Consider the following 23513-nt stretch of genomic DNA (forward strand, 5'->3'; position numbering starts at 1 on the left):
GAGAGCCGCCCCGGTGCGGGGGCACCGGGCAGCAGCCCACAGCCCTGCGCCCCATGGGGCACACGTTTCCCACGGCAGCGCGCGGTCCCCGGCCTCGAGGACAACCCTGGCAGCACAGCAGCGTCCCCCGAGGAGCCTCCGCTGGCACAGGACCCGTCCGCTCAGATAGATTTCCACTGCAGCTAATTCCTCTTCCACAGTACTGAACAGGCTGGACTTTAATGAGCATTACTTTTTTAAAAAACAGTTTAAGTAAGGAATAATTACAGGTATTAAAGAGATTACTGGCTTTGTCAGTCCGGCCTGTATATTACTTGTGACAGTGCACTGTTACAAACACTGCCCTTAGGCTTACGGTTGCACTAAAAGAGCCTAAGAGAATAAATTGGAGCCAGACAATGCCTATTAGTTTACCTAATCCAACAGTTTGTCATTACTGTTTCCTACAGTATTTTCACTAAAGCTTTCTTCAGCGCAGGATTAAACACTCTGAGCAACAGGAACAGCTTCGCTTCCTTTGGAAATCCTTCCAGCAGCCAGGCAATAGCAAAGTGCTGGATTTTGGAGGATCAGCAGCTAGATATCTGGAGGTATCCTTTGGGACAAATCCCACGTCCACATCTCCTCATTTTTCTCCTCAAATCTCTACTTCTGGGTAATTTCCTGGGATGAACAGGGCCAAATGCCCCCTTCCACTGGGACTACACTGGTATTAATTGAGTTCATCTGAGTTCACCCCAGCTTAAATGAAGAAAATACTTCGGCCCACACTTATGAAGACCGCACGCTGCATGTTATCAGCGATGGTTTGGAGGAAACCACTCAGCAGCCATTTAGGAACCACTTTGCTCCAACGCTGGAAGCCAAGCCCACGGTCCTGGCCCTCGCCGAGGACGGACGGGCGCCGGCATGGGTTGCAGTCAGCGTGCAAGCTGTAGTGTCTCCTCTCCTGGCACGTTCAGAGGCAACAGCCTCCCACGGGAGGAGCTCACAGCTCTGCACTGACAGAGAGCTCTCGCCTGTCCTCCCTGCAGGTTAACCCTCCCTCCAGTTTGGCTGTGGAAAGGGGCCTTCAGACTCCCAGTAAGTACCGAGCTGTACAAGAGGGCCTCAGCCACCTATCAGCAGTTGGCACTGAGATGAGCCAGCTGGGCTGGCTATTATTAATATATTTTGTTTAAGGATGAGGATATTACATCTACCCTCCCACGTATTTCAATTCAAGGCTGCCAGTCCTTACAACTGGGAGACACTTTCTGGGAATGTATGAGTCATTTTACCTTCCCCCTCAGCCACGGGGGAAGATGGCCACCAAAAATGTGTGGAAAAAGGGAAGGTGGAGGGATTTCTTGATCCTTTGAGGGTGCTGGGCTGGGTTATCCTTGCTGTCTGATCTTCCCTCCCAGGATGAGTGGAAGCAGTGCTGGACAACAGGGACGCTCAGCCAAGAGCGCCTTGCACCGCACAGCCGGCAAGCACGGCCGACAGCCACCAGCCATGAGGGCCCTCGCTGCTACCCTCGCCCCGGGGCACGCAGGCCGTGACAGGACGGGTAACACAAGGAACACATGATGGGCGAGGACAGCTATGGAGAGAAATCGTCACCGAGGCAAAGCGTGTGCTGGCCACGTCAACTGGGTGCAGGGCTGGAGAGACCCCGCCGAGGAAGGAAAGCAGCTAGCAGTTAGGACAGGAAAGCCACCATTACATTCACAGCGTTCATAAACTCTTACTGTCAGCCAGCGAGTACCTTAATGAACGTTTCCATATTGCCGTTAAAGAGTTTATGATTATAGACTGAGAGAGGCCTAGGTCTCCTCATTTTCTGTGGCTTAGGGGGAAGACATGGGGGCCTGGGAGAAAATGGAACAAAAGAAATCAACAAAACACCAACATAAATGCAATGACAGGGTGAGATCTCAAAAGTTATGACTGAGAATAAGAAACAAATCAAACAGAAAAATCCCTCTGTGAGGACTCGACACGCAGCTCCACGCACTCTGCAGCCGCTCACACTTCAGCATCCCCACCGCTGCGTCCCCCCTGCAGACACCGCTCCACCGGGAGCCGGGGACCTGCAAAGAGCTTGGCTCCACACCTCCGCATCGCGCACAGCGCCTGCGGCTCCTGGGGACGTGCCCTCTGCTTACTCCAAAGCCCTTTCCAACAGCCTGGTGTGGGCTAGCACTACCTTGGCTAACTCATTTTGGAGCCAGTGCCACAACGGCCTCGCTTCTGTGGGTCCCAAAGGCCAGGCTGAGCCCGGGTGCAGCTGGCAGGCGTCTGAACTAATGCAGCAGAGCTAACCTGTAGGCAGCCCGGAGCAAAATCAGAGCTGTTCACTATACGCTGCACATATAATTTCAAGTCAAGGTCAAGATTGCAGCCTTTATTTACATAATAAGTTCAAATTAATCTTGATAATAGAAACATTTAACAGCAGTAAGCCAACCTATCCATAACTTTCCCTCCCCATAATCTTCCAGTATTTTCTTATCAGACAGACTCTAACCCCAGCTGCAGCCACATAGAGCAATCTATTTGTGGCTACGGGCTTCTTGAAGAGTCCTAGTTTCTACTGTAAAAAACAGCCATCTTCAGAAATCAGACAGTGACAGAGCAGTAACTAAACCAACAACCACAGCTTGAATGAACAATGGGTGATCAGGAATGCTCTCCATGCAGAATTTGCTTTGTTCAAGTCAGAGAGTAATAAAGCTGCTAAACACAGCTGGTCATAACTGTCTTTGATACCCACGATCTGCAGGTACAATTCTCCCTCTCTGAGATGCCAAATATCAAACCTGCTGCCCAGTGTTTGTGCTAGTACCAGGGATGAGGGTAGATTTAGACTAGATATAAGGAAGAAATTTTTTACGATGAGGGTGGTGAAAACACTGGCACAGGTTGCCCAGAGAGGTGGTAGATGCCCCATCCCTGGAAATATTCAAGGTCGGGTTGGACAGGGCTCTGAGCAACCTGGTCTAGTTGAAGACGTCCCTGCTCATTGCAGGGGGGGGTTGGACTAGACGACCTTTAAAGGTCCCTTCCAACCCAAACTATACTATGATTCTATGATATCATTTTAGAAGTAAAATGAAGCCATTGGTGCTCAGTAGGATTTTTAACACCTGCCTCCTACCTCCATCAGTTCAGCACTCTGTCAGCCTGAAAAAGCACCAAGAGTAGCTGAAGAGTTCAACTGGTGCCTTGATATATCCAAAATAAACCACAGCTACACCTGGAAAACACTGGGGTATTCCTGTTTATTCCTAAATGGACCTCATTCTGCTCATAGATGGCCAGAAAGAGGAATGTGGGAACACTTCCACCTCTCTGTAGCCAACTTCTGTTTGGGAGACATTCACAGGGGTGTGAATGGTTTTTCATCTTTCTGGCAGCCATTCCCAAGAGTCAAACCACCAAACAAAAAGATGAGCCCAGTCAACAGACACGAGCAAACCCACCAGCAGCTCTATAAGAACAGAAAACGTAGGCATGCGCATTAGAAAGTGGTGTGACCCTACTCCTACTAGCTACTGACTGAGGGTCCTCATCAGTCACGGGGCACAGACCTTGAAGACCCTGTTGACTTCAGCAAGGGTAACAAACACCTATTGCTTCTGCAAATGAGGCCATGGAAATGTGTGACTTATTTGCATAACGTGCAGTGATTAGGACTTTGGAGGGCTGCTTTCATTAACGCTATTCACATTTTTATTTCTTCTTCTGATAATGAAGGACATTAAGACCCAAGTGCCTAGATCAAGAAAAGGGAGAAAAATAGCATAAAATCTCTAACCGATTTCTGATCTGTCCTCTACCCCCAGGCTATATTGTCTGTAGAGGAGAGATCACGACTGCAAACAAAAATGAGTGCTCAGAGCCTTCATGCAAAAGTTCTCACAAAGCAGAGCCGCATGGACATGTACAATTTACACAGAGCTGTGATGCAAAGGTGACAGTTCTGATCCACTGGTTCCTTAATCACATGCCTTAAATTAAGCAATTTGACTCTACACTCCTATAGCTTCTAACCACTCCTTCAACTGGTAACTGAGGAGCAGAAATGACTGCTGTCCATTCAAGTGCCCACCTGACACTCAGCTGAGTGCCCTGTACTGCAGACTAGAGAGCCAGTGCTGTTTGCGGCCGTGTAATCTCCTCTCCCCGGGGGATGCCCTGGCACAAGGCGGCCGGGGCAGCCTGGCCTCCAGCTGTATCTGGTGGGAAGGTTGTTCTGCCTACACTTACAGCGCTGCCTCGCACAAGAAGGAGATTGTCCCTTGTTTGTTTTCCTTTGTGAAGTAAAAGCAACTGCTGAAACAAAAGCAAACAGAAGCAGCAGGGAGTTGTGCCATCATTCCTCATGTAGGAGGCTGTTATTCATTCCTTTGATTGTTTTGGCCTGCGACACTACCACCCCATGGGCACCCACTCACGATAAACAAAGTACTCAAGCGCAAATTCTCCCTTTTTTTTTTTTTATGATTTTACCCAGCCATTTGCCGTTTGGGTGTGCTTTCCTCGACCAGCTCAGCAGGTAGCCCTGCTGGCACGCCCAAAGGACCAGAGCTCACCTCACAGGCTGTGTTGGTAGCCCCCACCAGCTGTGTGCATGCAAAGACACCTGGGCCACCGCGGGTGTCAGGGTGCTGTAGGGCAGCTCTCCGGGGACCCGCAGGGAGAGGCAGCGGTTGCAGCGGGCGAGCGGCTGCCGTGATGGCTGATCCAAAGGGGACCAGGGAGCACGGTCAAGAGCAGCGCCTTGGAGCACATCAATGCAGTGATACACTGTGCAGTCCCGGCTCTCGGGCCTATGCGAGGCAGGAAGGCCCCTCTTTGTCCCGACACCTCGCTGCCCTGCACTGCAGCCCCAGTGGGTGCCCAGCCTTGACGCCACTCAGCCTGGCGCCGGCAGCACAGTCCCCCTCCAGCCAGAAGGTGAGAAAGCAAGGCACCCTGCCGCCCTGCTAAGACAGCCTCTTTCCTGCTTGGAAAGGCAGCCCAGGCTTCACCATCTGCTTCAGCACTTCTAACAGTGAATGGGGGTTTTTTTGCTGGTATTGCAAATTTTATTAAACACTGAAACAGGGTTGTAAAAAGATAAGACAGAGAGAGGTTGTAGACGTTCTGGGGAGAAGTTTGGAGGCTTTGCTGGCTTGTGTCTTACTATTAGAAAACCAGCACGCTCATAGCAAGCCACCAGAGCTCTGTGGAGATGCTTTATGGGCTGGACACAGATCAAAGCCTCCTCCCTGTTACATTCACCCCCAACACTATCTCTTGCTGTAGAGGGATGGAAATCTGAATACAGGGATGCTCTGCACTCCTAGACAAAGCAGCTAGAGCTGGGAGAGACTTTTGGGAGCATATCAGAGTGAACGGAGATGGTAGGGAGCAGGTGGACACCCTTGTGTTGCACTGTCTGAACACAACCCAACCTCAGCTATGCTACAAGGCACTGCACCGCACTGTGCTGACACAGCACTTCCAGGCACTTCAGAGCCAGTCAGCTAGAAATTACACTGCAGCAAAAACAAGGGCCTGTTTGTCATCACCCTAATTAATCCACTTCAGGCAACACAGCTGAGAAGCAGGGCAGTGATGTGGGGAGCCTGGGATTGCCTGCCCTCTGGCCTGCCAGCACAGGGCAGCTGGAAGATGGTTAAATCCGAACCCTGCTAAGCGGTATCAGTAGCAAAGCAAACCACCCTTCCCATGGCCACCCTCCTCCTGCCAGAGCAAGCCCTTCCCAAAAGCAGATGAAGTGGAAGAAACTGCTCACCTGGTTGTTCCGCATTCGGCTCTTTCACCTGTGAAGAAACACAAGTTTCTATCATCTCTCCATGTTAGTCACCACCAAACAACTGTTAAAACACAATCACACAGGCACTCACACACCTACGTCTGGTTCTGTAAGCCCTGGGTTAATGGCTTCTGGCAAAAAGAAGCTGAATGTGCCTGAGGGCCCCGCAGATTGGGGAGATGCCAAGCTGGTTGCTGTACAAACCCCTGACACTAAAAGACGTATTAGAAGTCCAAGACTCAGCCACAAGAGAGGGAAAGCATCTTCAATTCCCACTGATATTAAAGGTTTATTTGCAATATGAAGCCCGACTTGTAAATAACCAGATGCACTGCAGGTCCTCTGCAATAAGTGCTCGTTTACACTAGCTGGGGATTGGCAGGAGGAAGGGGCAGTCTGATAAGGGCTGAAGCCCCGGGGGAGGCTGCTGAGATTATCCAATGCCTCATGGAGGGCCACTGATAGTACCTGAGTGCAGCGGAGTATTCAGTTCCCCGCCTTTTCCTGTGAGATAACAGCCCATCTAAGCACGATCAGGCAGACTCTACTCTGGCTGTCAATATTCTCATCCCCTTTGTGTATTTTTAGTGCTTGGATTTCATATAAACGGTAGCATATCACCACTGATAAGATCTATTCATTTTTTAAAGTATTCGTCAAGCCACTGAAAAAAAACTAAACTAATTTCACATGTTGTTTGTGCCTTTCTCCTAAGGCCAGGAAAGCTGATTTATTCTTCCTTTTTCTAAGACACATAAAAGGAAGCATTTGGCTGCACATGCCTCCTTCCTGCTCTCCCTTGGCACCTGTGGAAAGCAAGCTTGCAGCCAATTCCTTACTGAAAAAGAAAAGAATTCCAGATGAGTGTTTTGCAAACCCAGACTTCTTCCTAATGAGAATCAGCTCATGCTGAAATGCAGCATTGGGCATTTCTGGGCTAAATATTTGCTGAATGCCTACATAGCAGGACGATGCCATGGCCTGGGAGAAATTCAGAAAGTTTTCATGTGAAAGTCTTCCACATCTGCTTTTGCACAACCCTAGAGAATTAAAATGCGTCACCCTGCACTCTTCCTCCTAAGTATGGCATTAGTATGGCTCTTGTATGAGAGACCAGGATGGCGATCAAATTAATCTTCAACAGATTCATCACATCTTGCGCCAATCCATAGGAGTCTTAGCACTGTGTCCAATAAACAGAGCTCTTTCCTGTATTAAGATATTAAGATCTGTGATCTCTGGGAAGAGCTTAGATGGGTCCAATTTCTGTGAACTGCATGCTCCATCCCCCTTGCCTATGTCAAAGCCTGAATTCAGACCCAGGAGCTGGGACCCTGCCTGGCAGCACGCAGTAACCCACCACGCTGGTATGGAATACACGACTGCCTCGGGGAGGATGCAGAAGGGCTGCCACTGACCTGTTATTGCAGGGCAATAAGGGGTCAAGGCAGCTACAGGGAGTACTGAAACTCCTGGGAAAAGAAATATGTTAATGGAGCCCTATGTATCTACCCTTGCAGCTCTCCTTGTGTTTACATTTTGTGCCTTGACTTGGTTCAGTGTTCACTAAGTGGAATATACCACAGGATCTAACTAGAAGGTAGATTTTAAGGCTAAATAAATTTGGTAGAGAAAATATGTTTGGCAAAATAGCCAACAAAAATGTTTGGGTTTTTGTTTTTTTTTTAAACTCTGAGATGAAGAGTCCAATTTTTCTATCGTTAAAACAAGATCATGGACCATTTGTGTATTTTAATTTAAATATATTCTCTCCCGTTGGAAAATCAAGATACTAACTCACCTCCATCTTCTTTAACCTGGAAATAATGCAATTTTTTAAAACCCTTTAAAAGAGCTAAAAATCTTCTCACAGGGACATGGTTGCGCATCACTACCCCAGCAGTGGCAGATCCCACCTGGAGCCATGCGCTCCTGCCTCCCTCAGAAGTTACTGCCCCCTCTGTTGTATGTGCTCTAAACCAAACTTGTGAAATTATCTGGGGTAATAAAAGCCTGCTATGGAACAGTTAGTTTCAAAAACAAGGGTGATTTTGCAGTTCTGGTTTAGAGCAGAAAAAAAACTATGGCCAGAGGGGCAAGGAGCCTATTAAATCAGCAAGACTGCTGGCAAATCTGTAACACAGAAGCATAGCATCAAGGACAAGAAAATACGTGTGTTCAGGGCTGCATTAAGAGGGGAAGAAGGGGGAGAGAAAGGACAAAGGCAGAGGGTTGGAGTGGGTGGGAACCTCTTTGCTCTTGGAGAAGAAACACAGCACTTTGGCACACCGTATAAGATTCAAACAAATTTCTCTATGTGCACTCCCAAAGAAAGGCGGGATAAGACTAATGCTCCAGGGAAATAATGATTTTGCATGTCACTGGTTAAACTTAGCAGTAGCAGCCAACGACAGAAGCCATCAGTCACTCAGGAAAACACAGACAGCAGGTAAGACTGAAAGATGATGCCTGGTTTAAAATCGTCTCATGTGATGGGAGGTTCCTCCCTGGACCTAACCTCCCGACTCACCTTCTCCAAGAGTCTGCTTCAGCAAGTCGTGTTTAGCCTGGAGCTTCGTGATAAGGTTACTGCCATTCAAATACTCTTTAAATTTCTGGAATTAAAAATAAAACAAACAAGGTGGATTAAGACTCTTGGCAAAAATAGTCCGTAATTGATGTACACTTTTGCCAAGGGGGGCTGCTGGAGGGGGCTCGGCAAGGCTGACAGGCTCTGACAAACCAGACGTCAGATGCGCCGCAGGGCTGAGCACGGTCTAATCACTTCTCACTGCTCCAGCCACAGGCCTGATTATCTTATTAGCCCGGTCTCCTTGGTGCTGCACCTCCTGCCTGGGAACGCAAGTAGCTCCAAAGAAAAGAGTTCAAAGCAAGTTTTCTTTTGTCAGGCTGCTGGGAATGGTCTGGAAAATCAAACAGGCTTTCCTTCCACTGACAGGCACTTTGCCTTTGTGCAAGCAAGCGATGCAGAGCGAGAACTCCCAGTGCATGAGACCTTCCCAGGTCAGGGACCATCAGACGCTTTATGCACTGGGCGACACTAACTGTGCAGTACAACTTCTCATTTCATTGTGAGACTGTTTCACACCTGGTAACACTCAAGAGCAACTCCTTTTACAGATGAGTGAGGGAGACAGAGATGGAAAATGAAAGACAGAGAATGGGAAAGATCAAATCCTTGCAAAAAACATTAAAAAAAAAACCAAGCACAACTCAAAATGAAAACTGCAAGTTTTTTCCCCCTGAAAAGAGAAAGTAGAAGCTTTTCTACACATATGTAATATACCACAAGATGCTATTAGCTTTAGCCTATTAACCATGCTTAAATGAGGGCTACTTCTGCTGAACTGATGGCTTATTACTTACATTTCAATTACTGTAACAGAGAACCTTAGATCTGCCTGGAAGTGAAGTACGGGAGCAAGGCTGCAGGGGAGATACAGCACAACTGCCTCTACCCAGCACGCACGCAACAGCAAGGCATTGCAAAGCCAGGCTGTCGCAGCTTCCTCCAACACCCTGCACGAGGTGCAAGCGACTGTTTAGTTCATCCCATGGGCCAAAGGCAGATTTTAGCTGTGTAGGCCAGAAAAGGAAGGCTTGGCTGATGGTTCAAAATTGTAAAGGCCTCCAGGAAGAGCCACTGAATGGTGACACACTGCGAGGCTGGCTGGAGTCTGCTGCCCTGCTCTGAGCCACTCCTACTGAGTTCTGCAAGTTTTCGGTTACAACTGGTTGCTCCAGTTTTTCCTTCAAAAAGAAGAAAAAGGCAGACGCTGGATTGTCAGTTCCTATGCACTACCCTGCCACTGAAAAAAGCGTTCCAAATCAGACAGAAGACAAATACTTAAAGAGTCTGAATTGGTTCTTGCTCTTCACTAATGAGCACTTAAAATGGGACTCAGCCCTAGCAATTAATGCTTTGTGTCCTGTATCGCATGAGATGAGACTCACTGTAAAATAGAACATTTCAGTTTCCTGCTGGTTGGCTCTCCTCTTGGCGATGTTTATTTTACTCATGTAGGTCTCCGATGCAGCTGATTTGACTGACTCAGTGGAGCGACTATGCTGGAAGGCATCTGAAACATCAAAGTCTTCCACCGTCAGCATGTCCTGCAAAGTCTGCATTGTGGCATCCAGAGTTTTTCGTACCTATCAGAAATAGAAGACAGGTTTTGAAGCGGACTGGTAAAATGACACATCTTGAGCCAAAACAACTGGCCAACAGGCAGCTCCTAAGTACTGGGCTGGCTCTTGCGCTAGCTGCAGTCAATGGGAGCTCTCAGCACTGTCGCTGGAAGGACTCTACACCTGAGCACACCAGGAAATCCCCTGGCAACAGGCTGAGCAATGCTGCCTACGAGGCCAAACACGAGACCCAGAGCAACTTCTTACCTCTTCATTCTCTATCTTGAGGGTAGCTAGTCGCGACTGCAGCTGGTGGTACCGCATCAGCAACTCGGTCTGCACAGGCTGCTGGGCACTGACTTGACACACCTGAGACAGGAGCAGCGCCAGAGAGAGACAGGAGAGCATTCAGTGGGTCGTGCACTGACTAGACATACACATTTAAATACCTAAACGATTCTCTCCAGCACCCACAAGTTCCTTGCAGCCTCCAGAGAGGCTGCATCGCACAGTTTCTAATCAGCAGTGCCCTGGACCTGGGCCAGCACAAAGCATTTTCTACCCAGCATTTGAAAGCTGCACTCTGAAGTCTTCCAATTACAGCAGGTAAATCAAAGCTCCACTTTACAAATCTGTTGGGCAGTTCAGCTGAGAATCAAACCACAGGATTCCTAATTGGGAGCGATATGGAGCAAGAGACAGACGGAAAGGAGGAGCCCTAATGAGCCAAGTGTCTCATTAAGAAAGGAAACATGAACAGGAGTGTGTGAAGACAGCACAGAGGGACAAGGAGTCAGAAATAATTTAACAGCGATGGTTAGGAGGAGGAGGAAGCCAGCCCAGGCCAGGCTGGAGGCACCTCTGCAGCCCCTCGGGTGAGTACACTACCTCATCCCCCATGTGAGGCTGGAACTCGAACTTCAGCGGAGGGCAGAAGACCTGGTTGCACATGTCCATGATGGTGTGCTTGTCACTCCGTGCATCCAGGTTGTCCACGGCATTCTCAATGATGTCCAGGCCCTCGTGGCGGGAGGTTTCCAGGTTGTACTCAGCAGACAGGTATGTCCTGAACGTCCGAGCGAGGCTGGCGTGGAATCCCAGATCACAGCACTGAGAAATACCAAGGAATGGTCCAGTCACACAAACACTCCCACCCTTGTTCTGGAGGGTCATGTGTACATTAAATGCCAAAAAAAGCACTGTATGTCCCAGAGAAACATCAACCCTGTCATACCAGGGTATATTTAACAGCGTACTGCAATACCATATGAAAAGGCAAGAAGGGAAGAGGACTGAAGAAGAAGAGGTACCAGGAAACAAACAGCCAGATAGTACAGTGACCCTGCACTGGACCCTCACCACGGCACCAGGGTTTAATACCCTTCATTTTACTGGGAAGGGCACAGGATCTTCTCAGACAGGACAAAGGAAAGAAATCATACAAAAGCACAGTTCTCCCTGGCTACCTGCTCAGCACCGCCCCCGGGGCCAGCGTGACCACAGGGGCCGCACCGGTGGCAAAACCTGTGCCTGCAGTGGCCCCTGGGAAAGAAACGGCCAGAGGGCCTGGGCCACTGCTTGTCCCCAGTAATTTCCTTCTCGCCTTGTGAACTACCCGGCAAGCACTTTTTACACAAAGAAACCATTTCCCAAAGTTATCAATTCAGACGGACATTCAAGCAAGGTGGCACTGAAAAACGTGCCCTGCAGTATGTGCAAACCCTTATATCCTCGCTAGGAAGCGGCCTTCCTCTCTCACGACGGAGCAGTTTCTCATGCATAACTGATTGTTCTCATGTTCACCTTGGGGAAAATGATAAAACTCAGAGCTAATTGCTGCCAAAACACTATACATTAGACAAAAGCTTGTTTTTAAACTCTCTTCTCAATATAATTGAGTTTGGCATGTTAAGTATAGCAACAGCACAGGGATTTGCTGCTATGAACACTTAATCACAGCTGAGCAAAAAGTAACTCTTAGCAACTCTCCTCCCAGTCCCCAATGGGAGCCCTGACACAGCACAAACCTCCGCAGGGCTCCGATCCGATCGGCTGGCTCTGCTGCGAGCAGCCTGCCCTGGGAATGGGGCGCAAGGACGGGCACCGAAGAAACACCCAAAATTTGGATGCCAACAGATGTTCTGCAGGGAAAGGCAAGACAGAGAGGATGCTGGAAGCAGGAGGAGTGCAACGCATCAGCCTGTGCCGCACTCGTGGGGCTGCAAGGAGAGTGCAGTGAAACAGATGCGCTGCAGTCCAAAACTGAAGCACATCTATTTCTGGGATGTAAGAGAGGTCTGGAGTTCCTGACAGAGGATGTAAATTTAGATAATTATGGCTTTATCGTCTGTGAGGAGTTTCATAATCATATGTCCCCAGTGCACTCATTCCTGTCTCCTGGCACAGCACGGGTACCACTGCAGGGCACAGAACGGCACACCCTGGTCAGCACAGGTGGTTAGCAGTGTGGTACGCTCACGGTCTGAAGCTGTTCAGGTGCCTCTGCACACAAGCACCATGATCTGCAGAGATATGCCCAGGCGCAGGAGGGCTGAGGGTCACAGGGACACCTCCATGGGAGAAACAGAGGGACCCCTGAGAAATATCTCCTGTGGCACATAGCACCAAACTAACCATCACCAGCGAATTACTCTTATTACGTGAAAACTACCAAAGGACTATTTATATCACAGAAGTTAACACACTTTGCTGCCACACAGATTAAAGAACGAGTAGGAAGTCCTCACGGTCCGAGCTGTAACCAAAACCACCCTGGCACAGCACGAGCAGGTGTGTGATGAGCAGGCTTCAGCCCCAGCAAAACCACTGCCAGGAGGACCAGCATGGCACAAAAAACTACAGAAAAGAGAAGAAAGATTGCTAGTGTAATCCCAATGACCCAAAACGAGACCAACTTTTCCACAGCAGCAGAACTCCTTGTTGGGAGCTAGCATTTCAGAGCCACCTTCTTTCTCCAGCTCTACAGCATCCACAGACATTACTGAACCAATACAGAAAGGCACAGAAAGTGATTCTGCATCAGAACATCAGTACTGATAAACTCAAATTGAAATATGAAAACTCAGCTGGTGCCACAAACAACTCCAACCAAAGAAGTAATCTCATGCTTTCTGCAGATCTGAAGAGACAACCCTCAGCTCAGATAAAGTCACACGCAGAGTTGTATTTGGTTTAGTTTGTGCTAAAAGCAGCAATAAAACCAGGCTGATTCCTGCTCACAGATACACGAGTGCAGCCTGCCTGTCCCCATAGAGTCTTTTAAAGCAGTGAAACTATACATGCAATAACGAGGACTTTTGCAGGAACTATCGAATGGTCATAACCCAGCATTTATTCTACTACTACTTAGCTTCTAATCTTATTAGTTGAAAACATGGGCAGTTAAGGACTGGTATAGCTGTGCCTTCATAAATCAGCAAGCAACACAAAAACCGAAGAATTGGGGTGAATTTCTATTCACCACTTCGAACGAAACCTTGTTATAGTGCTGTGAGTCTCTCCCATGAGACAATTTTAGCATGAAATCACGTGCGACTGCTCCAGGGCTGCACGCAGAAACCAATGAGTCGAGACAACGCAGCACCACAGCTGCCCTGCTCTTCCCAGCCGTGTTTCGGCGCACCCCGAGCACCCGGCAGGCAGGGACGGGCAGTCCCGGCGGGGCCGGCCGCAGGAGCAGTGGTGCGCAGCATCCCCGGCAGCTGCGGGGCAGGGATGAGAGGTGAGCTCTGCGCTCAGACCATCAGCAGGGATCTGACCCCACAACCCGCTCGGTTTGGCATGGGCAGCTGGCAAGCCATCGCCGAGGGGGCTGTCATGCGGGTGGAGCAGGGCTCAGGGCCAAGACCCCCCGTGCCGATGCCGGAGGAGGATCTGTTCTCCCACAATGACCAGCCGACCGCTGTTCTGTGCCCTGAAAACACGATTTCGCATGGTTCCCAGCGCATCTCCCAACCCATCCCTGTCGTTCTCCCACCCCCTTGGAAATTATTGCTACTTGACTACAAAAAATAACGCCAGGAGAAAATATCTGCCTCTGTTCAAGCATTAAAAACTGAGCTATTACAAAGGAAAATCGCTGAATGCCACAGAATCCAAGGAGATGGGGCTCAGGGTATTGCCAGATGCTTTTGAGAAAAAATTCCATGTGAAATCTTCCCTTTACTTTGAATGCTGAACTCACACTGAAGCTAGCAGTTATTTGCAATGCCCAGAAATCGGTTGCTACTGAAAACCAGGGCAGCCACTTTCCTAACATGCTACGGCCCTTGAAGTCTCTGGTGATTAGCACTGTGCCAGCTGCTTCACACACTGGTGCCCAGAGAAGAAGAGACAGAGCAGGGACTTCCACAAAATTCTCAGAGAAACACACAAAGGGGAGGGGAAAAGAAAAAGAAAGAAAAAAAAAAAAAAAAAAAAAAGAGACTTCAAACTCCTGCTCCCAGCTCCAGAACAAATGGCATTTTCTCACCCCTCTCATCCCTTTGATGGAAAAGAAATTAGAACCACAAATAATAATCCTTAGCCCTTCTGCAGCGCCTTTCATCTGGCGAGCTCAAAGCTCTTCATATATTAATTCATTAAGTCTGGTAACACCCCCGCAAGGGGTGGAAATATTACAGTGTTCAACTTGAGAAATAAACCGACACCCCAGAGCTTAAGCAAGCTGGTTGCGGCCAAAATGCCATGGAAGCAGCCAAATCTGTGTGTGTGTCTCCCACTGCCCCACCACAGAGGGGACCAGGGGGCTGGAGAAGACCACTGCTGGCCATTAACCCCAGTGCCAGTAACCCCACTTTAGACACAGGAGTGGAAACAGATATTAAAATGTTCGCCCAAAGCCAGGAGGAAAGCCGGCAAGTCTCCAACCCTGCACAAGCATCTCAACGTCTTCCCTCGGCAGCCAGGCAATCAGGCAGCTAAGGGAGAGCCAGCTCTTCCCTGGGATTTGGTCACGCTGCCGTACCGAGGGTGATCTCTTTGGAAAATCAGGCCTGGGATGGTCTAAACCAACGGGGCGGTAAGCAAGCCGTGCCACTGATCATAACCGAGGTACCAAACTGCACCAGCACAGGAAAACGAGAAACGCTTTAAGAACAAAGCAACATCCAGCAGGTGGAAAATACGGGAGCCCGAACCACTCTGCACTCCACAGTGACCTTCAGTTGCTCCTCAGCAGCGGGCAGAGCTGCCCCGTCCCCGCAGGACAGGCAGACGTCCCTGCACAACTCTGCTGCTCCGTTCACCCTCCTCGCATATTTGGGCAGGTTGACAGCCGTTCCCCCCAGTGCAGCAGGCCAGCTGCTCCAAGCCCCATGAGTCAGACGCCATCCTCACAAGAGGTGATGGCAGCGAGGACGGCGACTGCTGGGTCCAGAGGAATCTGACGGGGTTTAATATGAATGACGAAGCTCTGCAGAAATGCTGAGGGATTTTACGTAGCCGAGGCTGCAACAGCACCGGGCTCCAGAGAGAATGAAATGCTTTCCAAACTACTGATGCATCTGTCTCATTTCCTCACTGGTTAAACAGTTAAAAGATATTTAACTTGTCTGTTGCAAAGCATGAAATAATGTTTTACCAGGATAATGTTTGCGCTTGGCCATGACAATGCTGGGTACTATGCGAGATCCTAACCCATACCTGAAAGTACCTTCAGATCTTAGGAGGAGTGTTTAAAGAGAATACAAACTGCTTCTGTTCTCATTCATTTTCATGGACAAGATTTGTTTATCATGTATCAAAAATGCAGAAAACAAAACAGTTGCACTTTTGCAGCCTGCAGTCACTGCACTTCCCTCAAAGCAAAACAGCATCGAAACAAACCCAGTTACAAAAGGTGTTCCAGCCAAAGTATGATAAATGCTTGTAAAGCAACGCTCCACCATGACAAACAGGCTCTGCACACTGTAAGATGGATCCAGGTGGCAAAGGAAATTAAACCGCTCCAGGAGAGGGCAGAAAGGGCTGAGACGCATCAGCAGCCACAAATAATTGCTCAGAAAAGACAGGAAGCAGCAAACAAATGTGAGGGCTGTCTCCCTTCGATGAGTATTACCCCTAATATTCCCCAGCCAGTTTGACGCCAGGTGGGAGCCGGCTACCGGGGACGCTGAGACGCGCAGCAGTGCCAAGACGAGGAGGCGCAGCGATGGAGGCACTCACCGCATCGCGCCTTGTGGGGTCGAGGGTCGCTGAACTTTTTGGCACTGAGAAGTGGGTGTAGCCCTTGAAAGTGCACTATTTTAAATATAAAGACAATATCCCCCAGACTGACCCCATCTTTTAAGCTTTAGCAATTCGAGGCCTATCCAAACCTAACATGCCAGCTTCTCTGCCAAACGAAGAGGATGCCGAGGGAGCCTGAAACCAAGCAGAACGCAGGTCCCCTCGCCACGCAGCGGTGCGCTGCAGCCCAGCATCACGCGGCAAAATCCTTCCTCCACCCACAAAATGCCAACGCCGGCATCACCCCCGGGACACCTGCCACGCCGAGGGGGCTCGGCTGCCGCTCCCACTCCAGACGTCAGCACTGCGAGGGAACGGCTGCACGGGGCGAGGGGGCGACCCACATGTCTGACAGTGCAGGACCAAACCACCCTGGATTCCCTCCATGAGTTCCCTTATTTCTGACTCACAGCAAAACCGTGCCTGTTACGACCGAGTACGTAAGCTGTCATAACACATTAAACGGGGGGCTATCACGTTTTTGTGGTCTGATGCCCGGAATGGGGAAGCCCACGCTGTGATGCCAAGTGGATGTGATGTGTGCTACCAGGCTGGCTCTCCCCTACACCCATTGACAAGCACATGTTTTTAAAGTGTTTCCTGAACTGAGTGAAGGGTCCCCCATGCACACCACGGCCTGGCTTGCAGTGCTCGACTGTTACCATAAATCTCTTCCAAAGCAAGTCTTGGTCCACCAAGTTCAGTGTTTTGCCTGAGGCAACAACCACAACATAAAAACTGCCGAACAACTGATTTATTTTTAGCCAAAGAGAGAATGATGTGTGGATACGGCAGGGGAAGGATAGGATCCTCCCTGACCCTTGCAGTAATCAACTCACGCCCTGAAGCATGAGATTTGATTATTTCTAATCAAAGGTTCCTTACCTATAAATATTAGAGAGCCAAATATTATGTAGTCCTTTTGAAAATCTAGCTATAGTTAATTAAGTCTATGGTCTCTAGAGTAGGTTTCTTTCTGGAGGATCTTTTACCTACATTTTATTTTGCTCCTTAGTCTCTCTATAGCAACTCCCTCCCCCATGTATATTTTCTTAGGGCTTTTTTAATGGGGTTGTTTGGTGGTTTGGGTTTTTGGGGGTCAGGGTTTGTTTGGGGGGGGTGGTGGTGTTTTGGTTTTGTTTTGTTAAGATGAATGCATTGGTAAGTTGATCTTTTAAAGGACATTAATACCTTGAGGCTATTCCTTCAAACAACTGGGAAAAGCAGCCAAATGTGTCAAGAAGAAATTCTTTTTTCTAAAGGAAAGTACTGTTGCTTTTTTGTATCAAGCTAACAAGGTCTATCAGACAAAGACTGCTCATGGTCTTCAGGCAGTAAAATTTACAGACTGCATGATACTTCTAAATCATAAAACCATCAGCACATGTGCTTAATTAATTTAGCAAAGCATTTCCAATGTCTGTGGTATCCACGTGAGGAATAAATTGTTTACTACGTACAAACCCTGGCAAAAAACGTAGTTTTGCCGTATTATTAAAGCCAGGACCAGCAAAATTTAAGAAATGTATAGCGGTTGGATTCTTTCAGTTTAATATAGCACTCTAAGAACAGCTTAGTAAAAATTGTTGTTGTTATTAGAATACCATGATTTATGGTTCTTGCTTACAAACAGGTAGCTATTATTAATAACCTGCATATAGAAGAAGAGTAATACAGGTTTACTAAACCAGGGTAGTGTTATATGAAAAAATGATGTCAAATTTCTGAAAGGAAATCAAGCAGATGTACCTCTTTCACTCTTCATCCACAGAAGCTCTGTGTTGAAAAAGATTATACAAATTTAATCCTTTTTCTTCCATTTATTTTCTTAAAATGCATGAAGCTTTTAATGGCATATGGATATTTCTGGTTTTATCACCCATTTCCACTGACCATCTCTGCTGTGCCTGGGCAATTCACACGCCAGGACTAATGCCTGGGCTCTCTGCAAGCTCAGGCATGTATTGTCACACCCACCGTTAAAGCTCAAGGGTTTACTCTGCAACCACGGCAGCTGAGGTTTTTATTCTTCACTGACTCATGGCACTACAGGAACTCGGGCACCCCAGCGAGCCCTGCATCCCCTGCGCGTGTATGGGAGTGCCACTGTACGTCACGGGCAGTCACCAGCATCACTGCAGCCTCCCACAGCAAAGCACTTGCGCTCAGGTGGCTGTGTGGCACCTCTAGTTCCTCAGCTCACAGCTCCCTGCAAAGTTAGTTAGTGACACCTCCTAAAAACACGTATTTTCTACTTCCCAGAGCCTCCTCTGCCCTCCCCGGTGGCAGGGAGAGCTGACCGGCTCCAGTGCTGCGGGCTGCCAGTGGCATTCCCAAACTGCCACCTCTGTGGGAAACCAGGTAATAGGGACACAGCAGCTGTGCAGTAAAGAGCACTGAGCCTCTTGAGACAGCCTAATTCCTCCTGATGGAAGCTGCTTATTCTTTTTATTGCTGCACTGTTGACTTTATTTGAAATACCTTGAAGCCAGATCTCCTAGCTGCAGACACACGCATGGTAAGCTGAAGTACAGGCACTCCTTCCCGGGAGAGCAGGAGTTTTGAGTTACAGATGCTGCTCCACATGACAGTGCAGCAAAGGCAGTGCTTTGCATGGAGTTTCCATGATAAAACATACCTGGCTCTTAGGGCTGGCAGGAGCCTGGTATCTGGCAGAAAGCCCACTCAAAGGACAGCGTGGGAGGAACCTCTGTGTCTTTGTGGAACTGAAAGGCTCTTTATGCTGGAAAAGTTGCTTCAAACAACAGAGCAAACCCCCAGGAGACCCTCTGCTTGTATAAATCAGTAACTCTTTAAAGCCAGTGGCATCACGCAGAGCTACTCAGGCCAGGGGAACGTCCCCGTGCAATCACACGGGGAAAGCACCGCACAAAGTGAGGCTGCTGCCAGCGCTGGCTCTGCAGGCACAGACGTGCCCAGGCAATTAGCCACTGATGGAAACAACGATGACAAGAGCTGCAAGAGATGCCTAGAAATAGATCCTAATAAAATGGTCTGTGGCTTCAGCACCTTTGAGTCTCCCTCTTATTCAGGAGGCTGAACCCTGCACACGAGATACAGCCACGGTGTCCCACACAGCCAGTCCCACTGCTGAGGCTGTCGGCGCGGCGCAGGACCACGTGCCTCACCCGAGCAAGTGGCAAATCCCAGAGTAAAACCTGAGCATCCCAGCTAGTCTGCCATCAATCGCTTTACTTGCCAGGTAACAGCAGCCTAATTGCTAGTCCTCCACAGTACCCAGCACTAGCTGGAAACAAACAGTTCTCATTTGCTCTGCGCTGTTCCCTTTTTTCCTCATTTTTTCTTTACTCTTTCTTTAAACATATATTATTCATTTATACATATATTATATTTTCTGGCCTCTACTCTCTTGACATTACTGCAAAACCTAGAGCTTTACTTTGTGGTAAGTAAAGGCAACTGAAGATTTTTGGCATAACAATTTTGACTGCTGTTTCTGTTTCCTAACTTGACTAAGCATCACTTGACCATGTGAAAAATGACAATGCCATCAGCTAAGTTTTCTAGGGCCCGAACAATTTGGCAGTAACGTATAATATTATATTCCTCAGAATTCCTCTCCTTTACTTGCTTGTTTGTCTCAGATATGGCAAACACACCAATCCGTAGAGAAGCAAGCTGCTGTTTTGGTGGATCAGTACGCACTGACACCAACTGCTACATGTTACTCTGCTAAATCTAGTGATACCTTTCATGTGACCACTTCAAAATATTTTTCAGCCATTTCACACAGAACTCCAGAGGGATGGATAAGCAGCTTTATCTCCACTTCACATACATGGCCAAAGAGATTAACTTGGTCACATAGTTAATGACAGAAATGAGAGACGAACCCAGGCGTTTTAATATAAACACATGCTTCTTTCAAGGGAAGAGGCACAACAGTGTACTTTAAGTCCAAGTCTAATTTGATGTGTCTCTATATTCTTCTCTTCCTTTCCAAAGAACGAAACAAAGGCCACTGGAGACAGAGGGAAGGATAGATGCGCTCTGTGCCACATCACAGCTCCTCTGATCGAGTTTTACATTTCTCATTAAAACCGCAGCCCTGGGAGGACTCTCCGCCCTCTCCCAGAGCAGCTGGGACCTTCTTTCTCAGCAGAGCGGGAGATTAGCAGAACGGCTTTGTTATAAAAGTCACCATTCTGCGGTGATGCTGAGGGCATAAGAAGTGTCAAGGCTGTGCCTAACAGATGACACTGAGCCATCTGGGATTTGGGGGGAACGCTGCTAAATTAGCTGCTCCAGTGTCCTGACGGCTCAGATTTGCGTACAAATCAAAAACCTGCACATGGCAATTTGTGCTTGATAGGAAGGGTGTGCAAAAGCCCCCCATCACCCCTCCTATGTCCCAGAAAGACAGCCTGGTACATCGTTAATCACCCCCCTTGGTGACGCAGGGTGGAGAAGCCAGGAGAATTGCATAACTGCAATACACGGACGCTGCTAGGATCCTATTAAAGCATGGCCAGCCAGGTTTTGAGCTAAACCAAAACTCTGTTCCCACCATGAAGCCCCTCTGCACTCACTCTCTTCCTACAGACCCGCTCCTCCCGTCAGGCACAGCTCCCCCTGCACAGACGCCCGGGGCCCTGCATCGCCCCGCTCTGCTCACGCTGCTGCAGCCAAGGGCTCTGCTGGCGCTCGATCAAAGCAAAATTCACCTTCTTTGCTCAGAGACCCTCTGCTGCACCCCACGAAACGGCAGGGCTGCCCCAAGGGGCAGAGGACCCATGTCCCGCCACGGTATAGACCCGCTGTTTGCAAACAGCACTGTCATTCCTGAGAGTGAAAGGCACCATCTTCTTATCATTGTTAAATGTACTAAAATTAAAACACTAACTTTATAACTACATCGAAAAATACCTGTTTTCTTCATTTTGCTTTACATGGATTACACACCCACAGAAAGCCCAACGCTGTTGGATCCGATGGCAGTCTTTTCTTTCAACCACTTTCACAGTAGTAGTGGGACACAGTGAATGGGATGCTGTTCTTCTGGAGCATGCTGAAACCCTTCTGGCGATGCTCTTGCAAAATATATTCAAAAAATACACTGAATTTGGACAAAAGTCAGTTTGAATAAACTGCCCTTCCTTTGAGGATTTAAAATTAGGGCACCCATGTGCAGCTCACACGTCCGATATTTTGTTTTCTTTGGTGAACAGAATATATAGTTAGGGGAATTTAGTTAGGGGAATTTAGCTGCACAGAGTTGAGGATGCTTTAGTTAAAGTCCCCTGAAGGGATTCTTGGAGTGCAGAAGAAAAGCCATCTGCTGACTCCAGTGGAAGTGTCAGCAAGGAAATAAAGTTGGGAGGAATAATATAAACAGCCAGAACTAAAACGGAACTCGGCAACTCTCCAGGAAATCAAAGTCCCCAAAACTCCATGAAAATAAGTCATTCTTGCTTAAAAAATAAATGAGAAAGAGAGAGAGAATATACACAACAAGAAGCAGAAACCTCACAGATAAATCAAGGTGTTATCATACCCTGCTGTTCAAATGTGTCCATGATCAAAGTAGTTTTTTTCATATGGCTTAATTCATCTTAAATATTAAAGTGAACAAAAAGCACATACTAGGAATATCTTATGGTGTCTCAAAATCTTGAAATCATCAGGGGTTTTGCATTAGACTTACTTTAATTAATGCTTAGAAGAATAAATATATGTTAGTGGGTTAGTAAAGGAGATAAACACTCCAGCACATTTTTAAATTATACATTTAGGTAATGATGAAGCCAGAAGACTAACTCGGTACTTATAGATCAGTTATTTATGCGCTCATTGAAGCAACTCTAGAAGGAAGAAACTCCGCATAGTGCAATTTATACCACTGTGAAGATGCCTATTAAAAAAAGAAATGGAAATCCCTTCTCTGGAATCATTTAAAAGCAGTTCGTAGGAGTCACTGATACACACACGCGTTCAATTCCTACCATCACTACGAAACCTGCTTCCAGCAGTTCCTGCCCTGAGGCTATTTTGTGCAATGAACACTTCAGATACAACTCAGCAAGCGCCTTCCCTAGCTAGGAAAGCACTTCCACATGTGCTTAACTGCCTGCGTGTGCTTAACTGCCACCAAAGTCGAGGAGAGCTAAGTGCCTGCTCACACTGATAGAAACTGCAGAAAGAAAAATCTTGTGTTTCAACAACAAAAATGAAGATGTATCTGATCTTCATAAGAGTTTATCTGTTTCAAATGCAGACTAACCGATGGGCCAGGAGGAAACCTCAGGCTCTCCTGTCTTGCCCCAAGGCAAATTCTCCTCCAAAGGCTCTGGACTCTGAGAAGCTGCAGGACACCCTGCTGTGTGGGAGCCACTGCAGATGAAGCCATTGCTTTAACATGAAGGAAGGCACCATGTCTGCATGGTTCTGAAGGCAGGACCAACATACACCGACAACCAGACCTTAGCATGCTTGTGATATGGCATGAAAGGTGCAGAAAACATTCAAGCAATTTCTAGTTTGTAACTGTGTATTAGACGTGCCCGAATCATGCAGTTCAATCTGGACTCCCCTGCTTATGCGCTTAGGAAAATGTTTGGTTCAGGCTGCTTCATACCCTGCAGTTATAACGAAAAACTCCATCTTTTTTTCCAGACACTGATGAAAGAAGTTTATATGTAGCACAAATATGAATCAATTACTTTGTTGTGTGATCATGTGGCCATCATAAAGCTCAGAGGCAGCTGACTCTGAGCGTTGCCTGGAGAAGTTGTGGATGCCCCATCACTGGAAGTATTCAAGGTCAGGTCAGATGGGGCTCTGAGCAACCTGATGCAGTGAAAGGTGTCCCTGCCCATGGCAGGGGGTGGGACTAGATGACCTTTAAAGGTCCCTTCCAACCCAACCCATTCTATGATTTTATGACTCCCATATAATGGCAGCTCTAGTTCTGTTCATATATCCCTACATCAACTGGGGGGAAAGTTAAATGTGTATGTGCAGCTCGGAGGAAAAAAACTACCACAGGGGGAAAAAAAAAATAATCCAAATTTACAGCACGTTTTCAGGCCCCAGTTAAGCATATTTTAAAGCCCCAACAAATACCCCCTTCATTACCACCACATGAGAGTGCATTTAAGGACCAAACCATGCTTAAGATTTAGCTGTGCGCTTATCAGTAGAAAATGGGCAGGATGCACGCAGGGGGAGGAAGCACTTACATCAATGAGGTCAGAGACGTCGTGGATGTAGTATTTACTGACAGCTGAGTTGGTGGCTGCCAGGTTCAGCAGGTAGGCCGTCCCGG

The 23513-nt window shown here is 48.0% G+C and overlaps 1 protein-coding gene across 1 annotated transcript in view; it reads right to left on the bottom strand.

Moving 5' to 3' along the window:
• Positions 1 to 1750: 1750 nt before the first annotated feature.
• Positions 1751 to 23513, bottom strand: part of LOC104078044 (SLIT-ROBO Rho GTPase-activating protein 3-like) — a gene marked incomplete at both ends in the record, with an annotated part of 41601 nt that continues 19838 nt past the window's right edge. The window contains 7 exons of the mRNA XM_009579522.1: positions 1751 to 1853; positions 5789 to 5816; positions 8340 to 8424; positions 9785 to 9982; positions 10226 to 10327; positions 10847 to 11068; positions 23428 to 23513. The exon at positions 23428 to 23513 is cut by the window's right edge and continues 30 nt beyond it. Coding sequence (XP_009577817.1) covers positions 1751 to 1853; positions 5789 to 5816; positions 8340 to 8424; positions 9785 to 9982; positions 10226 to 10327; positions 10847 to 11068; positions 23428 to 23513 — 824 coding nt within the window. The remainder of the gene's footprint in view (positions 1854 to 5788; positions 5817 to 8339; positions 8425 to 9784; positions 9983 to 10225; positions 10328 to 10846; positions 11069 to 23427) is intronic.

The sequence above is a fragment of the Fulmarus glacialis genome, unplaced genomic scaffold, assembly GCF_000690835.1.
Source record: "Fulmarus glacialis isolate BGI_N327 unplaced genomic scaffold, ASM69083v1 scaffold44666, whole genome shotgun sequence".
NCBI lineage: Eukaryota > Metazoa > Chordata > Aves > Procellariiformes > Procellariidae > Fulmarus > Fulmarus glacialis.